Genomic DNA, 17,281 nt, shown 5'->3' on the forward strand with positions numbered 1-17,281 from the left:
TGAAGAAAACCTAAAATTACTCTCTTTATAGAAGTCCATCTGATTGTGCATAATTACATACATATTCACAGTTAGGAAAGCTTAGGCCCTTCTCTAACCATTTGTGATGTCACCGTCTCAGATGTGAAAACTCTCAGGCAACCACCATTAGGAGACCGAGTGAGCCTGGCAGAATTGGGTATTAAGGGGTTTTGGAGTGCTAGTTTAATCAGGAAATGAACTTCCAAGAATTTTCAAATATTATTTTGTTGAGCAGATCAAGCCCTACTCTGCCCCTAACTCAGAAATCACTCAGAACACACAAAGTCTGAGTTCTCTCTCTTTCTCTCTCTCATACACACACACACAGAGTCCAAGAAAGCTGTTACAACAACAGCATCGAAAAAAGAACACCATCTTCCGTGCAGAGGCTAAGAAGGTACCTAGGAAGGTACCTAGGCTCCCTTGCACCCTTGGGAAGGAGCTGTATCAGCACCTCCAAAGCCAAGAGAGACCATGGAGCAGAAACTCAAAAAGTTTGCTTTTCATTGCCAATGACCCTCTACAGCCATCAGGGTCAGGTCTGCTCTGCTCTACCTCCCCTCCTCCTCCTCCATTGGCCTATCTGTCTGAGTGCATGGACAGACAGGCGGGCTCCTAGACACTCCAAGCCAGAATGGAGAGGAATGATTTTTGCATCCACTGCGCCTGCTCCCTCGGTGGGGCCTCACCTGGCCAACCCCTAGGTACACCCCTGCTCCCATGCTTGTCTGAAAGAAAAAGGCTGCAACCCAATAGATGGGTTGCAAGCCTCTTGGGCACTCACATCTTCAAAGCAGGGCAACTTCTATCCCCACCCTGACTTCCATGCATTGAATGCCAAGTCAGGAAAGGATGCTATAGGTGGCAAGGAGAAGGGGATCTTGTTAGTCTACCAATTTACCAAGAGCACTCATTCATAGGTACAGAAAGCATTTACATAGTAAAAGCATCCCAGCATCTAACTATCTGTTATCTTATTTTATTGCAGCATGTGAACAAACTATTGGATACCAAACCAATAAACACTAGGATGATTCTTCAGCATCAGCTTCATTGGACTGGTCATGGTGTTCAGATGCCTGATTATATCGTCTTCCAAAGCAACTACTCTATTCCCAACTTAAGAATGGAAAGTGAAATACTGGTGGACAACAAAAGAGGTTTAAAGATGCTCTCAAGGCAAATCTTAAAAAATGTAGTATAAGCACTGATAACTGGGAAATACTGGTTTGCGAGGGCTCCAATTGGAGAACAACCTTTACCAAAGGTGTCATGGACTTTAAAGCAGCACGAACTCAGGGCTTAAAGAAGAAACAAGCACATTTGGCAAACCCTCACCATGATCAACTCCCTCCCAGAAACCTATGTCCCCACTGTGGAAGGACATGTGGATCCAGAATTGGCCTTCACAGTCACTTACAGACTCACTGTTAAGACTGTGTTCACAGAAGACAAACTTACTTGGCTATGGGTCATTGCTAAAGAAGATCTTCTCTGTGTTCTTTGCTGTTACTATTGTATAAATTCAGATGCTGTTTTCCCTATTCTAAGAGAAGCATGGACTAACTCGGATAAAAGTTTAATTTTTTTAAATGCCAATTGACAATAATAGACATTTCAAAGTTCACATAATTGAGTGCTCCATTACATTATAAAAGGAGTTAACTCTTCATGCAGAGTGAATGAATAAGGCCATCCATTCTATCAATGCACAGGCATTTTGGATAGTCAAAATGGTTTGTAGAGGATGGACCACTGGCATTTCCATTCTCTTTTACCTAGGGATCCTGCTTGCAGACTTGAGTCCCATAACTCTATCTCATCCTCAGTTACAAATGACCAGGTGTACAACATAGGGCGAGTATTAAGACAGCTGGCGGTGAATTAATTATGTAGTGAGGAATTTCTTCCTATACTTTAAAGCCAAGGAGGGACAGAGGGGAGCAGCTGCCCCCCACCCCACCCCCAGATCAAGTAAAACAATAGAAATACTTAACTAACTGACCAATCACGTTGGTTCTGCCCCCCCTAACAAAGTCCTGCCCCCTAACAAAAATCCTAGCTACGCCCATGAGCCCATTGACTCCATTTGTTGCAAGAGGTGTTTATAGGTGTTCTGTCCTATGTTTTCATTGTGTTCTGTACTACCCTTAGCATCTGTGGATGCAAGGTTCGTTAAACAAAAAATTAATAAATCAAATACCGCTTAATGCAGTTTTGGAAGGTTTTTGGAGACTCAGTTTGTTCTCCTTTGGAAGCATGCCAGCTTGTTGCGTGCACAAAGCCAGCGATCCATTTGGAACCGGGCAGATTAAGCACCAAAGCGCATGATTCGAGAGCAGCCAATCCCACTTGCCGTTTATACCCGGCCGGCTCTCGCGCATAACCAAATCCGCATCTCCAAACAATCCCGCCTTCGGACGTGAAACATACGGCGTAGCGGAGAAAGAGGGAGCCGGGATCGACGGTCGCTGGGCGGAGCTTTCCTCGGATTGCCCTCCGCCTTCCGCGCGCGGGCGGAGGCTCGGAGGAGGCGGCGCCAGAGTGCGCCTCGGAGCTGTCCAGCGCTCGGTGGTGCTGATCGGAGCCGGCCTGTTCCCTCCGCGTCCCCGGCTTGCGCGGGGAGGGGCCACCATGGGGCGCCCTTCGCCGCCGCCTCCTCCGCCGCCTCCTGGGCGGCTCTGGTAGCGGCGGGGCTCTCCGCCTGCCCACCCAGCGTCCCCTCGGCTCTCTCCCTGGCCGGCCTCGCTGCGGCCCTCTCGGAGCCATGGCTGCGCAGGTGCCCGGCCCGACGGGCCTGCCTCTCTTCCTCTGGCTGCTGCTCTTGCCGCTGCCGGCGTGGGCGTCGGGGCAGCTCCGGTCGCCGGCTGCGGGCTCCGGGGTCGAGTCGCTGCTGGAGGAGTTCCGCCGCCAGCTGCTGCAGCAGGAGCCCCCGGACGGCGCCGGCGGCGGAGGCAACGAGCTGGCGGAGGTGGCAGCAGGCCGCTGCCGCGGGGGCAACGGCGGGCCGTCGGGCTTCTTCTCGGCCAGGCCCGACACCATCATCCGCACCAAGGACTCCATCGCGGCGGGAGCCACCTTCCTCGACTCGCCGGGCTCGGTGGCGGGGCCTAGGCAGTGCCTGGACGCCTGCTGCGCCGAAGCCCGATGCACCCTGGCCGTCGTGCAGCAGCCGCAGCAGTCGCCCGCCGCGCTGCGCTGCTACCTCTTCAACTGCACCTACCGCGGCCGCGCCGTCTGCCTCTTCTCCCCGCAGCGCGGCTACAGCAGCTACGGCCTGGAGCCCAGCAGCCGCCCGCCCGCCCCGGGTAAGAAGGGGCCTTCCGTCCGTGGCAGCCGCCCTGGGGCCTGTTGGGTTTGTTGGTTCAGTGGGCGCTCTGAGACCGGCACTTGGTTGGGGGCGTGGGGACGAGGCGCTTTGGGGGGGCCCGGGAGGCTCTTGGAAACGGAGAGGTTTAAGCCCTGGAACTGAGCCATGGCTGTTGATGCTCACCTTAGACTTGTACCAGGAAGGAAATGGCAGTCGCTACAGGGTGGCCTTGTTTACATACTAGAGCTTCTGTCGCCGGCGGAGACGAAGGGGCCGGTTGGGGCGGGGGGCAGAAAGAGGACAGCTCTTTCTCCTTTGGTGACCCCATAGATGGAGTGAGACGAATATATATTATGTATATATTATGTAGGCACCCACTATGCTTCAGGCAGGCAGAGTGCATCTTTGTGTCATACCCTTTTTCTGCCTGGGCCTCCTTGATTGATTGATTGATTGATTGATGGATTGATTATTTAGTATACCACCCTTCACCTGCAGATCACAGGGCGGTTCACAACATCTCCGTGTCCCTATTACAGGCCTATGTAGTGGTGGGTGGCGAGCAAGATAGTGGGATTCTCCTTCTCTTCTTTCCTTCTCGGCCCAACCTCTTCTCTTGTTCGAAAAGTACGGTATACATAAAGCTGACAAAGTGGCAAAAGTGTCGCTCACTTCTCTCCTCTCTCAGTTCTGTGGGTAATATCCAGCTGAGTCAGGGGTAAGCAACATGACATCCTCTGGATGTTGCTGGACTACAACTCCCATCACCCATGCTGGCTGGGGCTGATGAATCTAACAACATCTGGTGGGCACCACCTTGGCTACCCCTGAACTAAGATATATTTAGAGGAGACCCATTGAAATAAGTGTCCTTGGATTTCACTGGATCTGCTCCAAGTAGGATTTAGTTCAATATCATTCTCTGGTATTCAACTAAGTTTTACTCAGAGTGGAGCTGTTGAAATTAAGGAGCCTACCTTAGCCATATTCATTCATTTCAGTGGGTCTACTCAGACTAAAACTTAGTTGAATACCACCCAATGTATTGTTAAGGTCCTTCATGAACACACAAAGGCATGCATGAATTTCCTTCCTCAACACGTAGCCGCAGTGCTTTTGCACCGCAGTGCTTTGCACCAGTCAAAGACTCTCTGCCCACTCAGGTGAGGATGACACAGTGTCTGTGTCATTGGCGGCAGCCCTTACAGAAGCATGACTCACTTGCTTCTCCGCAAGGCACTTCCATGTAGAAATTAACACATTATAAACACGACAGTCATGATGTGCAGACACTGAGGATCTGCAGTGAATCACTGCTTTATATGTAGGAACATTGCTCATGCAGAATCTTCAAATGCTACAATCTTTGTCTGGACAATTTGTCAATTTCTACACATAGAAATCCTGTGATGAGTGAAGTGGCATGAACATGCAAGTCTGGCAGTTCCGAACATGCAAATGCATGCAGCTTTGGGCATTTGGGGAAGGGCTCTTTCCTACCTTCATTTTCAGAGCACAAGAAGGTTATTGCAACTCATTTTGCATTACTTACAGAAGATATTTGCTCTCTTACAAGTAAATGGAAGGTTGCAGTTTAAGCATGCTAGTGCTGAGAAGACAAGAATGCCTTGATTACAAGCAGAGTGGTTTTTTTCACTGGACTGGTGTGAACCACAGCCAGTTTTCAGACGCAAGAGCCAAGGTCTTTAGGTTCTAGAGAAAAATGTGAGTACTCTCAGGCAAGCTGTCTCTTTTCTTTCTTTTTAAGTTGGTAAAAACCAGGGAGAGAAACTTGCCTGGACTGAGAGGTCCATGCCTCTGCTTCTATTCTTCAACAAGTTTATTGCATTCGCTAGCAGAGAGAGCTAGGGAATGGGAAAGAGGAGAAGTGAACTGCTGCAGCAACAACTGCACCTCTACTCAGACTGGCAAGGGACCAGCACCAATTGACTTCTATGTTTGTCCATTAAAGAGTGAGGATTTTCACCCCTTGGGAGGCTGTGGCAGCAGCTTCCCCAGAAAAAGGGGCATTGAGAGCCCTCAAAAGTTCCATGAAGGCTGCATGAAAACTGAGTAGGATCTCTGTGTGGCCTTTTCAGTCCTCTCCTTCCAGTCCAATGAGTATGCCTGCCTCCCTTCTCTGTGCCTTCATCATCCAGGTGTGTTTCTGTGAAGGCACTTGTGTGCCAGAAGAGAACTCAAAACTTGCCAGGGATGTGCGCTCTCTTTTCTTTTAGTAACCGGATTGCTTTTCTTTTATTTAGAAGCTGATGAGCCTCCTCTCAGCAAGGCAGGGAAAGACATTATGCTTCAGTTGCCCGTTAACTGGGTGATTCTAGATGGCCGAGAAAGTAGAGATGACCATGGAATCATACAGTATGAGTGGAGACTGCTTCAAGGTGCCCCTTCAGTTGATATGAAGGTACCTATAACTTTGTAGTGCAAGTTAATTCTTTGCTAAATTTGGTCCTGGTATTGTAAAAATAACAATGTGAACTTTTCAGAGTGCAATCAGATAAAATCCATAATGAGATGTTTTAGAGACTGTAGACTGTTTAGTTGATATTCATTTCTCAAAGCTGGTATTTGTCAGGAAATTGGGTTTCTACACATATACTGTATGTATATATTACAAATATATTACGAATATGGGCATTAAGCCTTAAATGAACATGCCTTGCAAACATTCCTTCCTCATATTATGCATAAGGGAATGAATATGTGTATACTATTATCATGTTTGGAATCCTGCTGTTTGGGTTTATTATTTAGCCCTGCAGTTGGCATGAAATCTTCATTAAGAAGGAAGAAGTTGAAATGGGTTGATCACCTTTATGTTTATTTTTTGATATTACTCTTAGGATACCACTGCACTTCTTATGGTCAAATATTTATTTTCTGGGCCTGTGCTCTTTGCTACCAAAAGAGCACTGGTCCAATATGCTGATGCTTTACTACGTTTTTACACTACCACTACTCACTGTTTCCAATTTCAGTCTCTCTCTATATATATATTCTTATCAGCTGCTTGGCAGACTTTCAGGTCTGTACTTGTGTCAAAGCATGGATGTTGGCTTCATTCAGTAGCATTCTGCAGGCTTTTGACTGTGTTACTATAAAATAGCAAGGGTGTGAGGAGCAGGACTTGGTTAATTAATGCCTTGGTTTCTTTGGGACAGGTACCACAACCTGGAACTCTGAAGCTCTCTCATTTGCAAGAAGGGAAATACATGCTGGAGCTGACCGTGACAGACACAGCTGGCCAAAGAAGCTCAGATAATGTCTCAGTGACCGTACTTCCAGTGGGTCACTCCATGTTAGGTGAGAAAATGGTTGAAATAATATTTTTGCAACCGCATGGTATCTGTCAAGCACTTTGAACTGAAGAAGAGAATGAGAAGTCTCATCGCACAAGCAAACTTACACTTGTGCAATGTTGATATTGCCCATAATTATGAAATTGACAGAGCTTACTCTCTAATGATGAGGGGGGAAAGGGTGTGCCATTAAGAGCTACCTTAATGCTTTTATTATGTATTATGTTGTTGCTGCTATCATTATCATTATTTCATTTATATGCCACAATGCCAAAGTAGGCTTGTAAGTGGCTTTAGAATTTATTTATTTATTTATTTATTTATTTATTTATTTATTTATTTAACCATTTTTGGTGAAGGGCAGTATAATAATCTTGTAATGTATAGTTTCTATAACTCCCATTCCAGCATTTCCAGTTTTAAACAACTCAGTTTAGTGGTTCTCTTTTCATGTAACTTGAGAGTTGGTTTGTTACAGGATGTTTTGGGGTATGTTCGCGCTACCAGTTCCTCTGTGATGATGGTTGCTGCATTGATATCACCTATGCCTGTGATGGAGAAAAGCAGTGTCTGGATGGGTCTGATGAAGCTTTTTGTCAGAAATGTGAGTAAACAGCACACTGAGTTTTCACGCATCTTTTACTTATGCACCTTCAAATGGACATTTTCCCTCTACAGACTTGCAGAGGAAAAATGTCTGTTGACAGGAGGCGTTTGAATTCAAACCACACCTGCAGATGGAAAATTTCAATGGGGCTCGCTGTCACCAGCAATCTCCTGATCAGCATTGCAAGTGAGCTCCTTTGAAAGTGCATTCTCAGTGTCAGTCATCTGATTATTTGAGTGTTTAAACAACATACACACACACACACTTACCATAAAGACAATGTCTGTGTTTTAATTTATTCAGTTACTTCAGGACAAAAGACAATAACTCACCCAGCCACTAGCTTCATCCAGCAAAACAGCATTGGACAAACTAATGATGTCAACAAGGAACTTGCATTCGAAATCACCCAGAAAACTACTGTAAGCAATCAAGCATCTGATGCAGAGAAGATCAACAAATCATCCTCTCAGGGACCAAAGAAACAAATTACTGGGTTAATGCCAGGTATAATGAATGTACCTTAAATATCTCTGACATTAGCACACTGCCACCACAGTGCAAGTTTGATGTCATGTTTTGCAGCATTAGTATAGTTCTCAGTATGTCTCTTCCTAAGAACTTATAACCAATACAGGCAACACTATGTTGATAAGCACCTGTACTTGCAAGACTAACTTGGACAAAAATAAAGACCACCCTCCAGTGCAGAATTAAATACACTTAAGCCCATTGATCTCAATGAAATTTGAAGAAAATGTTGCGTGTTCTGAGCCTGATCATAGAAGCACTGTTTTCCCTCCCACCCACATCTCTGATCATGGAAGTATTTATCATTGTGTATTCTATGAGTAAGAACGTGTTCTCACCCTGGTTAATTCTGATAACTCTTACTCTCATGTGCAAATTTAGAGCTTTATTCCGCATTTCTGACTTATCAAACCTCATAGTGTTGCACAAGATTCAGAGTGCCAGGGTCTACGTAGAAAGTCTTCCTTGGCTGGTGTAACCTGATACACCTTCATCTTAGACACGGGAAACATTGTCAAAATGACCCTGAGCCTATACCTCTTCCCATTTTGCTGCATATTCCAATACACATTTCACTCAGCATCTGGCTCTAATAGGTGCCATATGGTCTCCATAGCCGATTTCTTTTGCCTGCAAATTACTCTTTTGCCTTTTCTGCTGTGATTCAATTAATAACGTGAGATGGACACAGTTCTAGCCACTGACGTGGAAAGAGCAGAAGTAGTCAGGCATGTTAATGCAAAAACAAAATCCATCAGTTTCGTAGTTAAGAAACTGAAGTGTTCTAAAATAGTGGCAACCATTAAATCACATACTTAATGCAATAAGTACCAAACTTTAGAAAAGCTAAACCCTTGTTTATTTTTAGATGTTTTAGAAGACATAATGTTTATAGTTTCTTTTTCCTGCTTTAATCGCAGAGCTGTGCTTGGTGCCTCCTGCTGTTGGCCCCTGCAATGGCCATTTCCCTCGCTGGCATTTTGATGCTTTTTCTGGCACTTGCATACATTTCGTCTATGGCGGCTGCAAAGGCAATGAAAACAACTTCCTTCAAGAATCAGACTGCCTTGCTGAATGTGTAAAAGCTCATGGTAATAATCAGTCACCTTTTTTTTTATAGAAGGGGAATATTGCAGTACAACATAACTGCAGAATCTCTTGTTTTTTTAGCTCAGAATAAGCCCCTTGAAATCCCAGGAGCTGCTTGAATAATCCTCTTATTAGAAGACAGGAAATTTGCAGTGGCAGCCAGGAACAATACTAATGCATCTGCAGCCTGTTAAGAGATGCCAAAGAGGAGCCCCTATGCTTCTGCTCGATGACAGCACTCTATGTGCTGTAGTTACTGGAAAAAACATAGCAGGGAGGGCAGACTGTAAAGCAAATGATTTGTTGTGTATATGGAATATGACTTATAGCTATATATCCTGCTCCATATTTACAGACTCTAAAACCTCAGGGAAAGACACAGATTATAAAAATGAAAATAACATTGTGGTGTTAAAGGGCACTCCCATCGAAAAGAGCCATCCGGTTCCAGAAGCAGGTAATTACTATGCTATATTTTTAAACTAACCCTCAGAGAGTTAGGTGTCACTAAACATTTTAATTCCCATTAATGTGCAGAGTGGGATTGATTAGAAACAAAACAAAATGCCTTAACGATACAATCTTAACAACTTGCATCACCAAGTAATCACAAACTACAGGAATAACATCCCTGGATGGTGGTTATGTCCTGGATTGGGCCAGCATGTCCATGTACGCTGCCTAAGGTTCCTTTGCTTCTTGCATTTGCTGTTGTAGCTAGTCTGACATGGGTGGCGCTGTGGTCTAAAACACTGAGCCCCTTGGGCTTACCAGTCAGAAGATCAGCAGTTCAAATCCCCGTGACAGAGTGAACTCCCATTGCTCTGTCCCAGCTCCTGCCAACCTAGCAGTTTAAAAGCACGCCAGTGCAAGTAGATAGATAGGTACCACTGTGGCAGGAAGGTAAACAGCATTTCCATGCGCTCTGGTTTCCGTCACGGTGTTCCATTGTGCCAGAAGTGGTTTAGTCATGCTGGCCACATGACCAGGAAAGCTGTCTATGGACAAACACCTGCTCCTTTGGTATGAAAGCGAGATAAGCGCCGCACCTCATAGTCACCTTCGACTGGATGTAACTGTCCAGGGGTCCTTTACTTTTTTTTTTTTTAGCTAGTCTGAAGACCACAGATTGGTTTTAAACCTGTCAAGGACTTCTAGCACAACAGCCGATGGCTTGCATCTTGTTTTTATTTCTGCCTACTCTGGTGGGTCTGTATCTTTGCATCAGGCTGTGTACACTCTTCTTCCTCAGAAGCAGGCACACTAAGAAGTCCATTCTCTGCCAGAGAGACAACCTGATTTGCCCAGTCACTCTCTTCGTGTCTGGCTTGCCTCCAGGAAGCCTGGCATCAAGGCTGCCAGGCTGGCTGTGCCAATGTATCAGGGCAAAACTACATGTTATTTTAATGAGAGCCAGTGTGGTGTAGTGGTTAAGAGCAGCAGTCTCGTAATCTGGGGAACCGGGTTCGTGTGTCTGCTCCTCCACATGCAGCTGCTGGGTGACCTTGGGCCAGTCACACTTCTCTGAAGTCTCTCAGCCCCACTCACCTCACAGAGTGGAAAGGAGAATGTTAGCCGCTTTGAGACTCCTTAAAGGGAGTGAAAGGCGGGATATCAAATCCAAACCCTTCTTCTTCTTCTAACTCCATAGCTGTGCCTTTATGTGCAGGCTCTCATTGTTGTTTTTACATAAATTGCCAGGCTAGGACCCTCAGTCCAGATTGGGACCCTAGGATAGGTAAGGGTGGTTTATTCACAGTTGTCCCAATCTGGATCTAGAATACTGCACCTGCAGTTTGCGTTGGGGGAAAGCTTCCACTCATTTCAGTGCTGTTATTGTCGTATGCAAACTGAAGATATGGGGGGGGGGGTCTGATCCAGATCAGGACCATAGTTGGGGAAGAGGGTTAAAACTCCCCTATCTCCAACAGGGGGATCCTGCTCCAGATCAGACCTTCTATTCCAGCAATGGGGGCAGACTTTGGGAATCCTTTGTAATATGGCGCCCTGTACGAGCCCACAATTTGGCACCCCCAAATGGATCCTCTCAATTTTGCACCCCCTCAATTTGGCACTCTGTTACGGGGAACTGCTTACACCACCCTAAATCAAGCACTGCCAGCAATTTGTCTTTTCATAAAACTAAACAACCCCCACTCTGCACAGATATGTAGATAACATAGTGTCTGCTTTGGCCCTCAGTGTAGATAATAGATGGGTTTCCTGACCTGTTGGGCTTCTGGTATGCCGTCCTTCCCTTCAAGGACAGAAGGATGTCCTGCAGAAAACTCAGCATGATCCTTAGATAATATATGGGAGCTAGGTTTATAATATCATCCCTATGACATGTAGGTTAGCACAAAATATTATTACAGCAGTTGACAATTGATGGTGTGCACTTCTTTTCTGACAAAGATTTGTTTAAGGAAGAGGCCCTCTATTCAGTTTCCTAAGGGAGAACAAGCTGGACCTTAAAGAAAAACTTTTTAAATCACAAAAGCAATGGTGGGCTTATTTCCTGGTAATGACCCCTGTGTGAAGGTGCATACGGACTTACATAATTTTTGCACAACCACACTGCAGAAGCATATGAGCTGCATTTTAGACACGCAGTCTTCTCCCTCCTATTGACCTCAGGGAAAACCTGTTCTTCCAGTTTGCAGCAAATGCCAGCTTTGCACAGTTCTCAAGGGTACTGTGTCTATGCCAAAGCCTGCAAGCTTATCCAGTATGCAAAAAGCGTAAAGCAAGTGTTACTATTATAAGAAAAAAGGGGCAGATTGATCAGCTAAACATGCAGGATGCTCAGAATGGGGAGGAACACAGGTGGAGATCAGCCTTCAGCTTGGAGGTTGTGTGCCCATATTTTTCAGAGTGAAGGCAAGGAGAGAGAAATCTGCAATACTGTTTTCCTTATTGTAGGCACAGCTGTTTGCAGTGTTGATAGCCCTAAGCACTAACTTTCATATGGTCACATTTCTTTTCTAGAAGTAGAGGATCCAATTTTCATGATCAGATATAAAGTCAAAATTCTGATGTAACTTGCAGCCATGGCAAATAAAAAAGAAATGTGTTGAAAACTGGCCTAAGCTTTATCTAGGTGCATGCTCAGACAGTAAACAGCATTCTGTTTATCATAGTGACATAGACAACCATCTGGTAATATTGCAACAGAGTCTCAATGGCAAAAGTTACGTTTTTGTGCCCAAGGGGCACTGTTACAATTCATAGTAGCTGCCTGGCTCTTCAAATGCACCTTTCCCACTGAGCATCATACCTGCAAGGCACTCTTGCAAAACGTGGAATTGTTTTACTGGAGACCAAGCATTATCTGTTAACTTTTTAAGAAAATCCTTTTCTAGTAATTGGGACAGCAACTGGTGTTGAATGTTTTTAAGTGGGTTGACATTAGGGATGAAAGATAAATTTGGTTCATTTCACATTTTAATGCAAACCTACGTTTGCAGTTCCCAAAGCAACACACAAACCACAAGACAGCTGTCTTTTGAAATTCACACTTCTCCAAGTTTTGTGGTGCATCTCTCCAACCCAAAACTACGTATATTAGGGGGAAAGTGTGCAAAACCAAAGAACGCTAGTTAGGAAAAATAAGGTACAAAACTATTAGGGGGGAAATCGCTTGGGGGGGGATGTATATTCAGAAAAATAGCATTCAAAAATGTATGTATTAGAAGAAATATACACTAACAAGCTGGTGAATTGTTGTTGTTATTATTATTATTATTATTATTATTAATTTGGCTTTATATAGCACATTCTTGATTAGTTCTGGTGTTAACATTGTTTAACTGCTCCTTTCTTTCCCTTTCAAAGGTGCTGTCCTCCCTCTGGCTCTTGGGCTGGCCATCACCGCTATGCTGCTGCTCATGGTAGCTTGCCGACTTCGGTTAGTGAGACAGAAACTTAAGAAAGCTCGGCCCCTGATGTCTGAGGAATCCGATTACCTCATAAATGGGATGTATCTCTAAAGCAGGGTTCAGGTGACTTCCCTTTCCTTGAGCTTTCCTCAAAAAAAGTGTGCCTCTTGCATCTTACACTTTCCTCTTTTTTAAAAAAAAGTAAAAACTCATGTTTAAAGAGAAAATGCAGCAGCCACCTTCTAAAAGATTCTTTCTAACATCAGTGGTAGAGATGTTTGTAGCTGCACCAGCAGACAGACCGGCTTCCCTCTGCCAGAGCTCTAGGACTATCCTGTGCTTGTCAATAAGGCAAATTCCATCTTACTGGGTTGTGTATCAGTTCAGTCCCATGAAAATACTGCCATATCTAAGGTAATGTGGCTGGAGTTAGCCCTGCGATGGATGAAATGCCATGTTCTCCAAGAACTGCCCTCTCCTTGTAATCCATAATACTCAGTTCTGTTTTGCAAAGAAGCATCATGCAGTGTTACAGCACCGCTTTGAATATTGGTTTCTGGGTGGCTGATGATCCACATTGCTGCACCACTCCCATGTCCCAAGGGATGGCACAGGTCAGGGCATGGAAAAATATAGCAGTCATATAAGATCCTAGACACATCTATTTCCTGTTGTGTTGGCTCTCTGCATCTGGCCTTAGGTGAGAAATTAGATTCCTTTGACATAAATGGTCTTTCTTTAGCTTCCTTTTACAGAAAGGATATTTATTTACTACTTTAAAACCAGTATTTTATTTTACTTTATTTTAAAATAACATGGCACTATTATCACTTCAAGATTGGTTCAAATAGAAGCATATTTTTCTACTCACCTACTTGCCTGGGTTTGCTTCTTACTTGTCACAGGCATGGGATTATTTACAAGCCCCCCTGTTAAAGTGCAGAGTTTCCCAAGGTGAAACATTAGGCCTGGTCTATACAGGCAGCAAAATGAAGTACTTGGATCTTAAAGTGGTATGAGTGGTTTGTATCACTTCAGACAGTGGAAAAGGGAAGAGAGATGTTTTAGTGTTCCGTTACACAAAAACAAACCTAGCAGCACAAACAGAAGGACCGTAGGGGAAACTGCCCTCTGCTATGCTATTTTTCTAAACACAGTGAGGATTCCCACCCTTCAAGCAATCTCTTTATCATGGGCAATGAGCAGCATTATCCCCCGCTTTAAACTGAAGATCAAAAAGATGATAGCAGCCCCAGCAGTCTGAAGTTGTACACTCTATGCTAATAGCTCAGGACTCTGCCACCTCATTGTGCTACAGATATGGACTAGGCCATATGTTCAGCAACACATCCCATTGCTGCTATTGATACAACGCTGCCTGCTTTCATGGAGCTTGAAAGATTCTTGCTAATTGGACCCTCACAGCAAAGTTAAAGTTTCAGTAGCTGCATCCATTTTAAAGCTCATCCCGTCGTCTGATGAATTCAATGTATGATTGAATTGTCGGAAGTGTTCGTTATACAGTAAAGTTTGTAGTCTGCGTATCAGTTTTTGTCTGTGAACCCTCCTCTTTATCCATCTGTGCAAAGAAGTTCCCATCCGAGGACCCAGGTTCAAATCAATGCAGAAAAGGCATGCAATGATTCTGTATGTCTCTCTTATTCTAACGAACTTACAACTTTGAATCCTACCGCAGACCTCTACATTGCCAATGTCCCAACCTGATAATGTAAACTAAGAGATAATAAACCTATTTTATTCTTAATACCTTGCAAAATACTTGTTTTCCTTTCAGTAACTGTAAACAAAAATCTATGTTAGCAGGGTTCTGTATTGTTGCAAAACAGTGGAACTATAGAACCACTTCTAGAACCATAGAATTACAGAGTTGGAAGGGACCACACAAGTAATCTAGTCTGTGATAGCTGCACATGCATTCCTTTCACATTTCTGTCCCATTATAATAAGAAGTTGTGTCTTAAACAGTAAAAGGAGTCAGTGTCAGAGCTGAGAACAGAGGAAGGGTTCTGGAGAAACTGACTAAGGAGAAGAGAGGTAGCCAGGGCTCTTTTTATTCTTAGCATATAATTGATCTCCTGCATTTCATTAGCTCAGCCCCTCACCCAGTTTCTGCTTTATATGCAAACTGGCCAGACACACAAAAGATGGCCTCATCATGCCTAGTTGGGTTCTAAAACCTGCTGCCTGGGGCTGGGCTTTACTGCTGAACATGCGGTTCTCAAAGGACACTTGCACCCAAAATGATCTCCTCGCATAGCAAATTAACATACTGAGAAGCTTAGGCTTGAAACCTTCTCCTTCACAGCCAGTTTGCCTATTACCACTTTGCTAAGAAGCAGGCCTCTGTGGAGTTTGAAAGCAGCAGGTCTGCTGCTGTTACCAGCTGCTTTGCATTATTAACTGATTAAAAAGAGAAACATTTGTGTTAAGGCTATGCTGTTAGTTCTAGTCCCATGTACAAATTACTTGTTTGTCACAAAATTATGGTGAATGTTATGTGACTTTTAACAGTAAATTGACAGTACTTTCAGGTATGTGGCGTTAATGTATACTTTTGCACCTGCTTCTCAAGTGTCTTGTGAACCTTCTACTTTGAGAAATCATGTGACCCAGGGTGGAAGTGCTGCTGTTAAGGAAAAGCCCCACTACATGCTAATGTAGCTGCACGCTGCTTTGCTCCATCATCTTTGATTGCCTTTCCTTGCTTATCAGTTTGAAATTACAACCCCATTTTTTTGTCCAAATGCTAAGCTTTACAAATAATTGTTGTAATTTTTCACAGGGGCAGGGCTGTAACTAGTGGACTTACAATTGGCAGTGCTATTACGAATGTGTTTCCCCCTTCTTCGCATTATTTTCACTGCAGATCCATTTTAACAAGAAACTCCTGCTCTATGAGGCTACCAATTCTGTCCCTTCTTAATCTTACAATTATCTACAAAGCTGAAGGCCACAATTCACAGAATCCTTTAAGGGCAGGTACAGAGAATATGGGACCCTCTTGATTCCATTGGGACTCCAGCTCCCATCAGCCTCAACCAGCCAGTGCTTTCATCAATGCAAAGACTTCTGATTACAGTGGAACTTATTCTCTTCTCCTCCCAGTGTACCTGTTCTGAGGTTTCCCCAAACCTCCAGAGCAGATTTGGGAAGAGGGGCACAAGCAGCGGGGAAGGAAGTAAGTCCTTCAACTTCTTGCATTTACGGAACTGCTTAACTGGATATCACCCATGTTTCCTCTTTCCTGCTTTAGGATGTGACCCATGGCTGCATTTTGAGTCACTTCACATATCTTTTGGAAGCAAGGTAGGAAATTTGTATTCAAGCTGGCTTTTGCTGGCCAGGAATGCAGCACGATGAAAGTTTAATAATTTAACTGAGGTAATGATTAACCTTATTGCCTGGCCCAAACTGTTAGGCTAAATCTAAATAAATGAGTAAAAATATAGCTGGGGGTCATTGGGGTTGGGGGAGAGATGAGTTAAATCTACCCTGCCATGCCCATAGCCTCATTCTCATTTATTTAACTGAAGACATAAAACCTAGGACGGACTAGCTAACATTGTACAAGGCAGTCCTTTTCTACTGCTGTGAACTTATTTCTCCAAACTAAGAGACAGTGCAAAAGAGCACTTTTTGGTTTAAATACTCACCTTAATTTTTCTTTCTTAAAACATTTCTCATTGTTTCAGTGCTTCTCAAGTTCTGTTTGCTCCTGTCAGGCCTACCAGCCTTTTGCTAGGCAAGCTGTAGCATAATCATTTTTGCAAACATTCTAAAAACAATGGAGCCATTACATATTGCATGCATTTTATGAAGAAAAATAAATGAGGCCCTTTGCAGCATTTGTAAATGTGCTTGAACAATTAAAAGATGTTCAACAGGGCTATTGGAACTGGTGATTTATTCATCACCACGTAACAACAATGCCTGCAAAGACAATCATGCCAGTGTTTTCCATTCCCCTAAACCTCTGTTTGCATGATTTGTATTGTCTGGAAAATAAGCTAACTCTCTATTTGCCTTTAAAAGTATCTGACAAGCAACAGCAAATATATTGATCCTCACAATGTGCTTCTGTAATGCTCAAATCTTTGGGATCTCTTCTCTCATCCTGTTCCTGTATTAGCTATGCTTTTCAAAAGGTCATATTGATCAGTGCTATTTTTCTAGAAAAAGAGGCGCTGGAACTCACCATGAACACCTCCCTTGTTGCCAGTGAGTTCCAGCTGAAAAAAAGCCCTGGTCTTGATACTGATGATTTATCACAATTAGAATAAAGCAGTTAAAACAGTAAAACAATTAATACACATTGCTGCTTTCATTGAAATTTATAGATTACATGTCTTTGGGTTTAATGGAGCTCATTCTGCGGTTAAGTGAATATAGGATTGCCACCTAGGCTTTGGTTTAGGGTTGGCATAGGGGGAAAGCATGGTTATTGTGTCTTTAATAGCTGTGTGGCAGGCAAAAGAGTTCAACAGGTTAAGTATTTTCTAGTATGGAA

At 44.0% G+C, this 17,281-nt stretch overlaps 1 protein-coding gene across 1 annotated transcript; it reads left to right on the plus strand.

Annotated features, from left to right (window-relative positions):
- The first annotated feature begins 2,412 nt into the window (after window positions 1-2,412).
- Window positions 2,413-14,518, plus strand: LRP11 (LDL receptor related protein 11). Its single transcript, XM_081905183.1, has 8 exons — window positions 2,413-3,329; window positions 5,596-5,753; window positions 6,511-6,652; window positions 7,127-7,252; window positions 7,559-7,762; window positions 8,707-8,877; window positions 9,231-9,332; window positions 12,710-14,518. The coding sequence occupies exons 1-8, from the start codon at window positions 2,789-2,791 to the stop codon at window positions 12,862-12,864; spliced, it is 1,599 nt and encodes a 532-aa protein (XP_081761309.1). The 5' UTR covers window positions 2,413-2,788; the 3' UTR covers window positions 12,865-14,518.
- Window positions 14,519-17,281: the final 2,763 nt, after the last annotated feature.

This window comes from Podarcis melisellensis, assembly GCF_964234715.1.
Source record: "Podarcis melisellensis genome assembly, chromosome: 3".
Taxonomy (NCBI): domain Eukaryota; kingdom Metazoa; phylum Chordata; class Lepidosauria; order Squamata; family Lacertidae; genus Podarcis; species Podarcis melisellensis.

Bases quoted from the DNA above. Each gene is read 5' to 3' on its own strand.
- LRP11 (XM_081905183.1), top strand. From the start codon at position 2,789: ATGGCTGCGCAGGTGCCCGGCCCGACGGGCCTGCCTCTCTTCCTCTGG. The intron at 5,754-6,510 runs GTACCTATAACT...TCTTTGGGACAG, and splicing joins CCCCTTCAGTTGATATGAAG to GTACCACAACCTGGAACTCT. The intron at 6,653-7,126 runs GTGAGAAAATGG...GGTTTGTTACAG, and splicing joins AGTGGGTCACTCCATGTTAG to GATGTTTTGGGGTATGTTCG.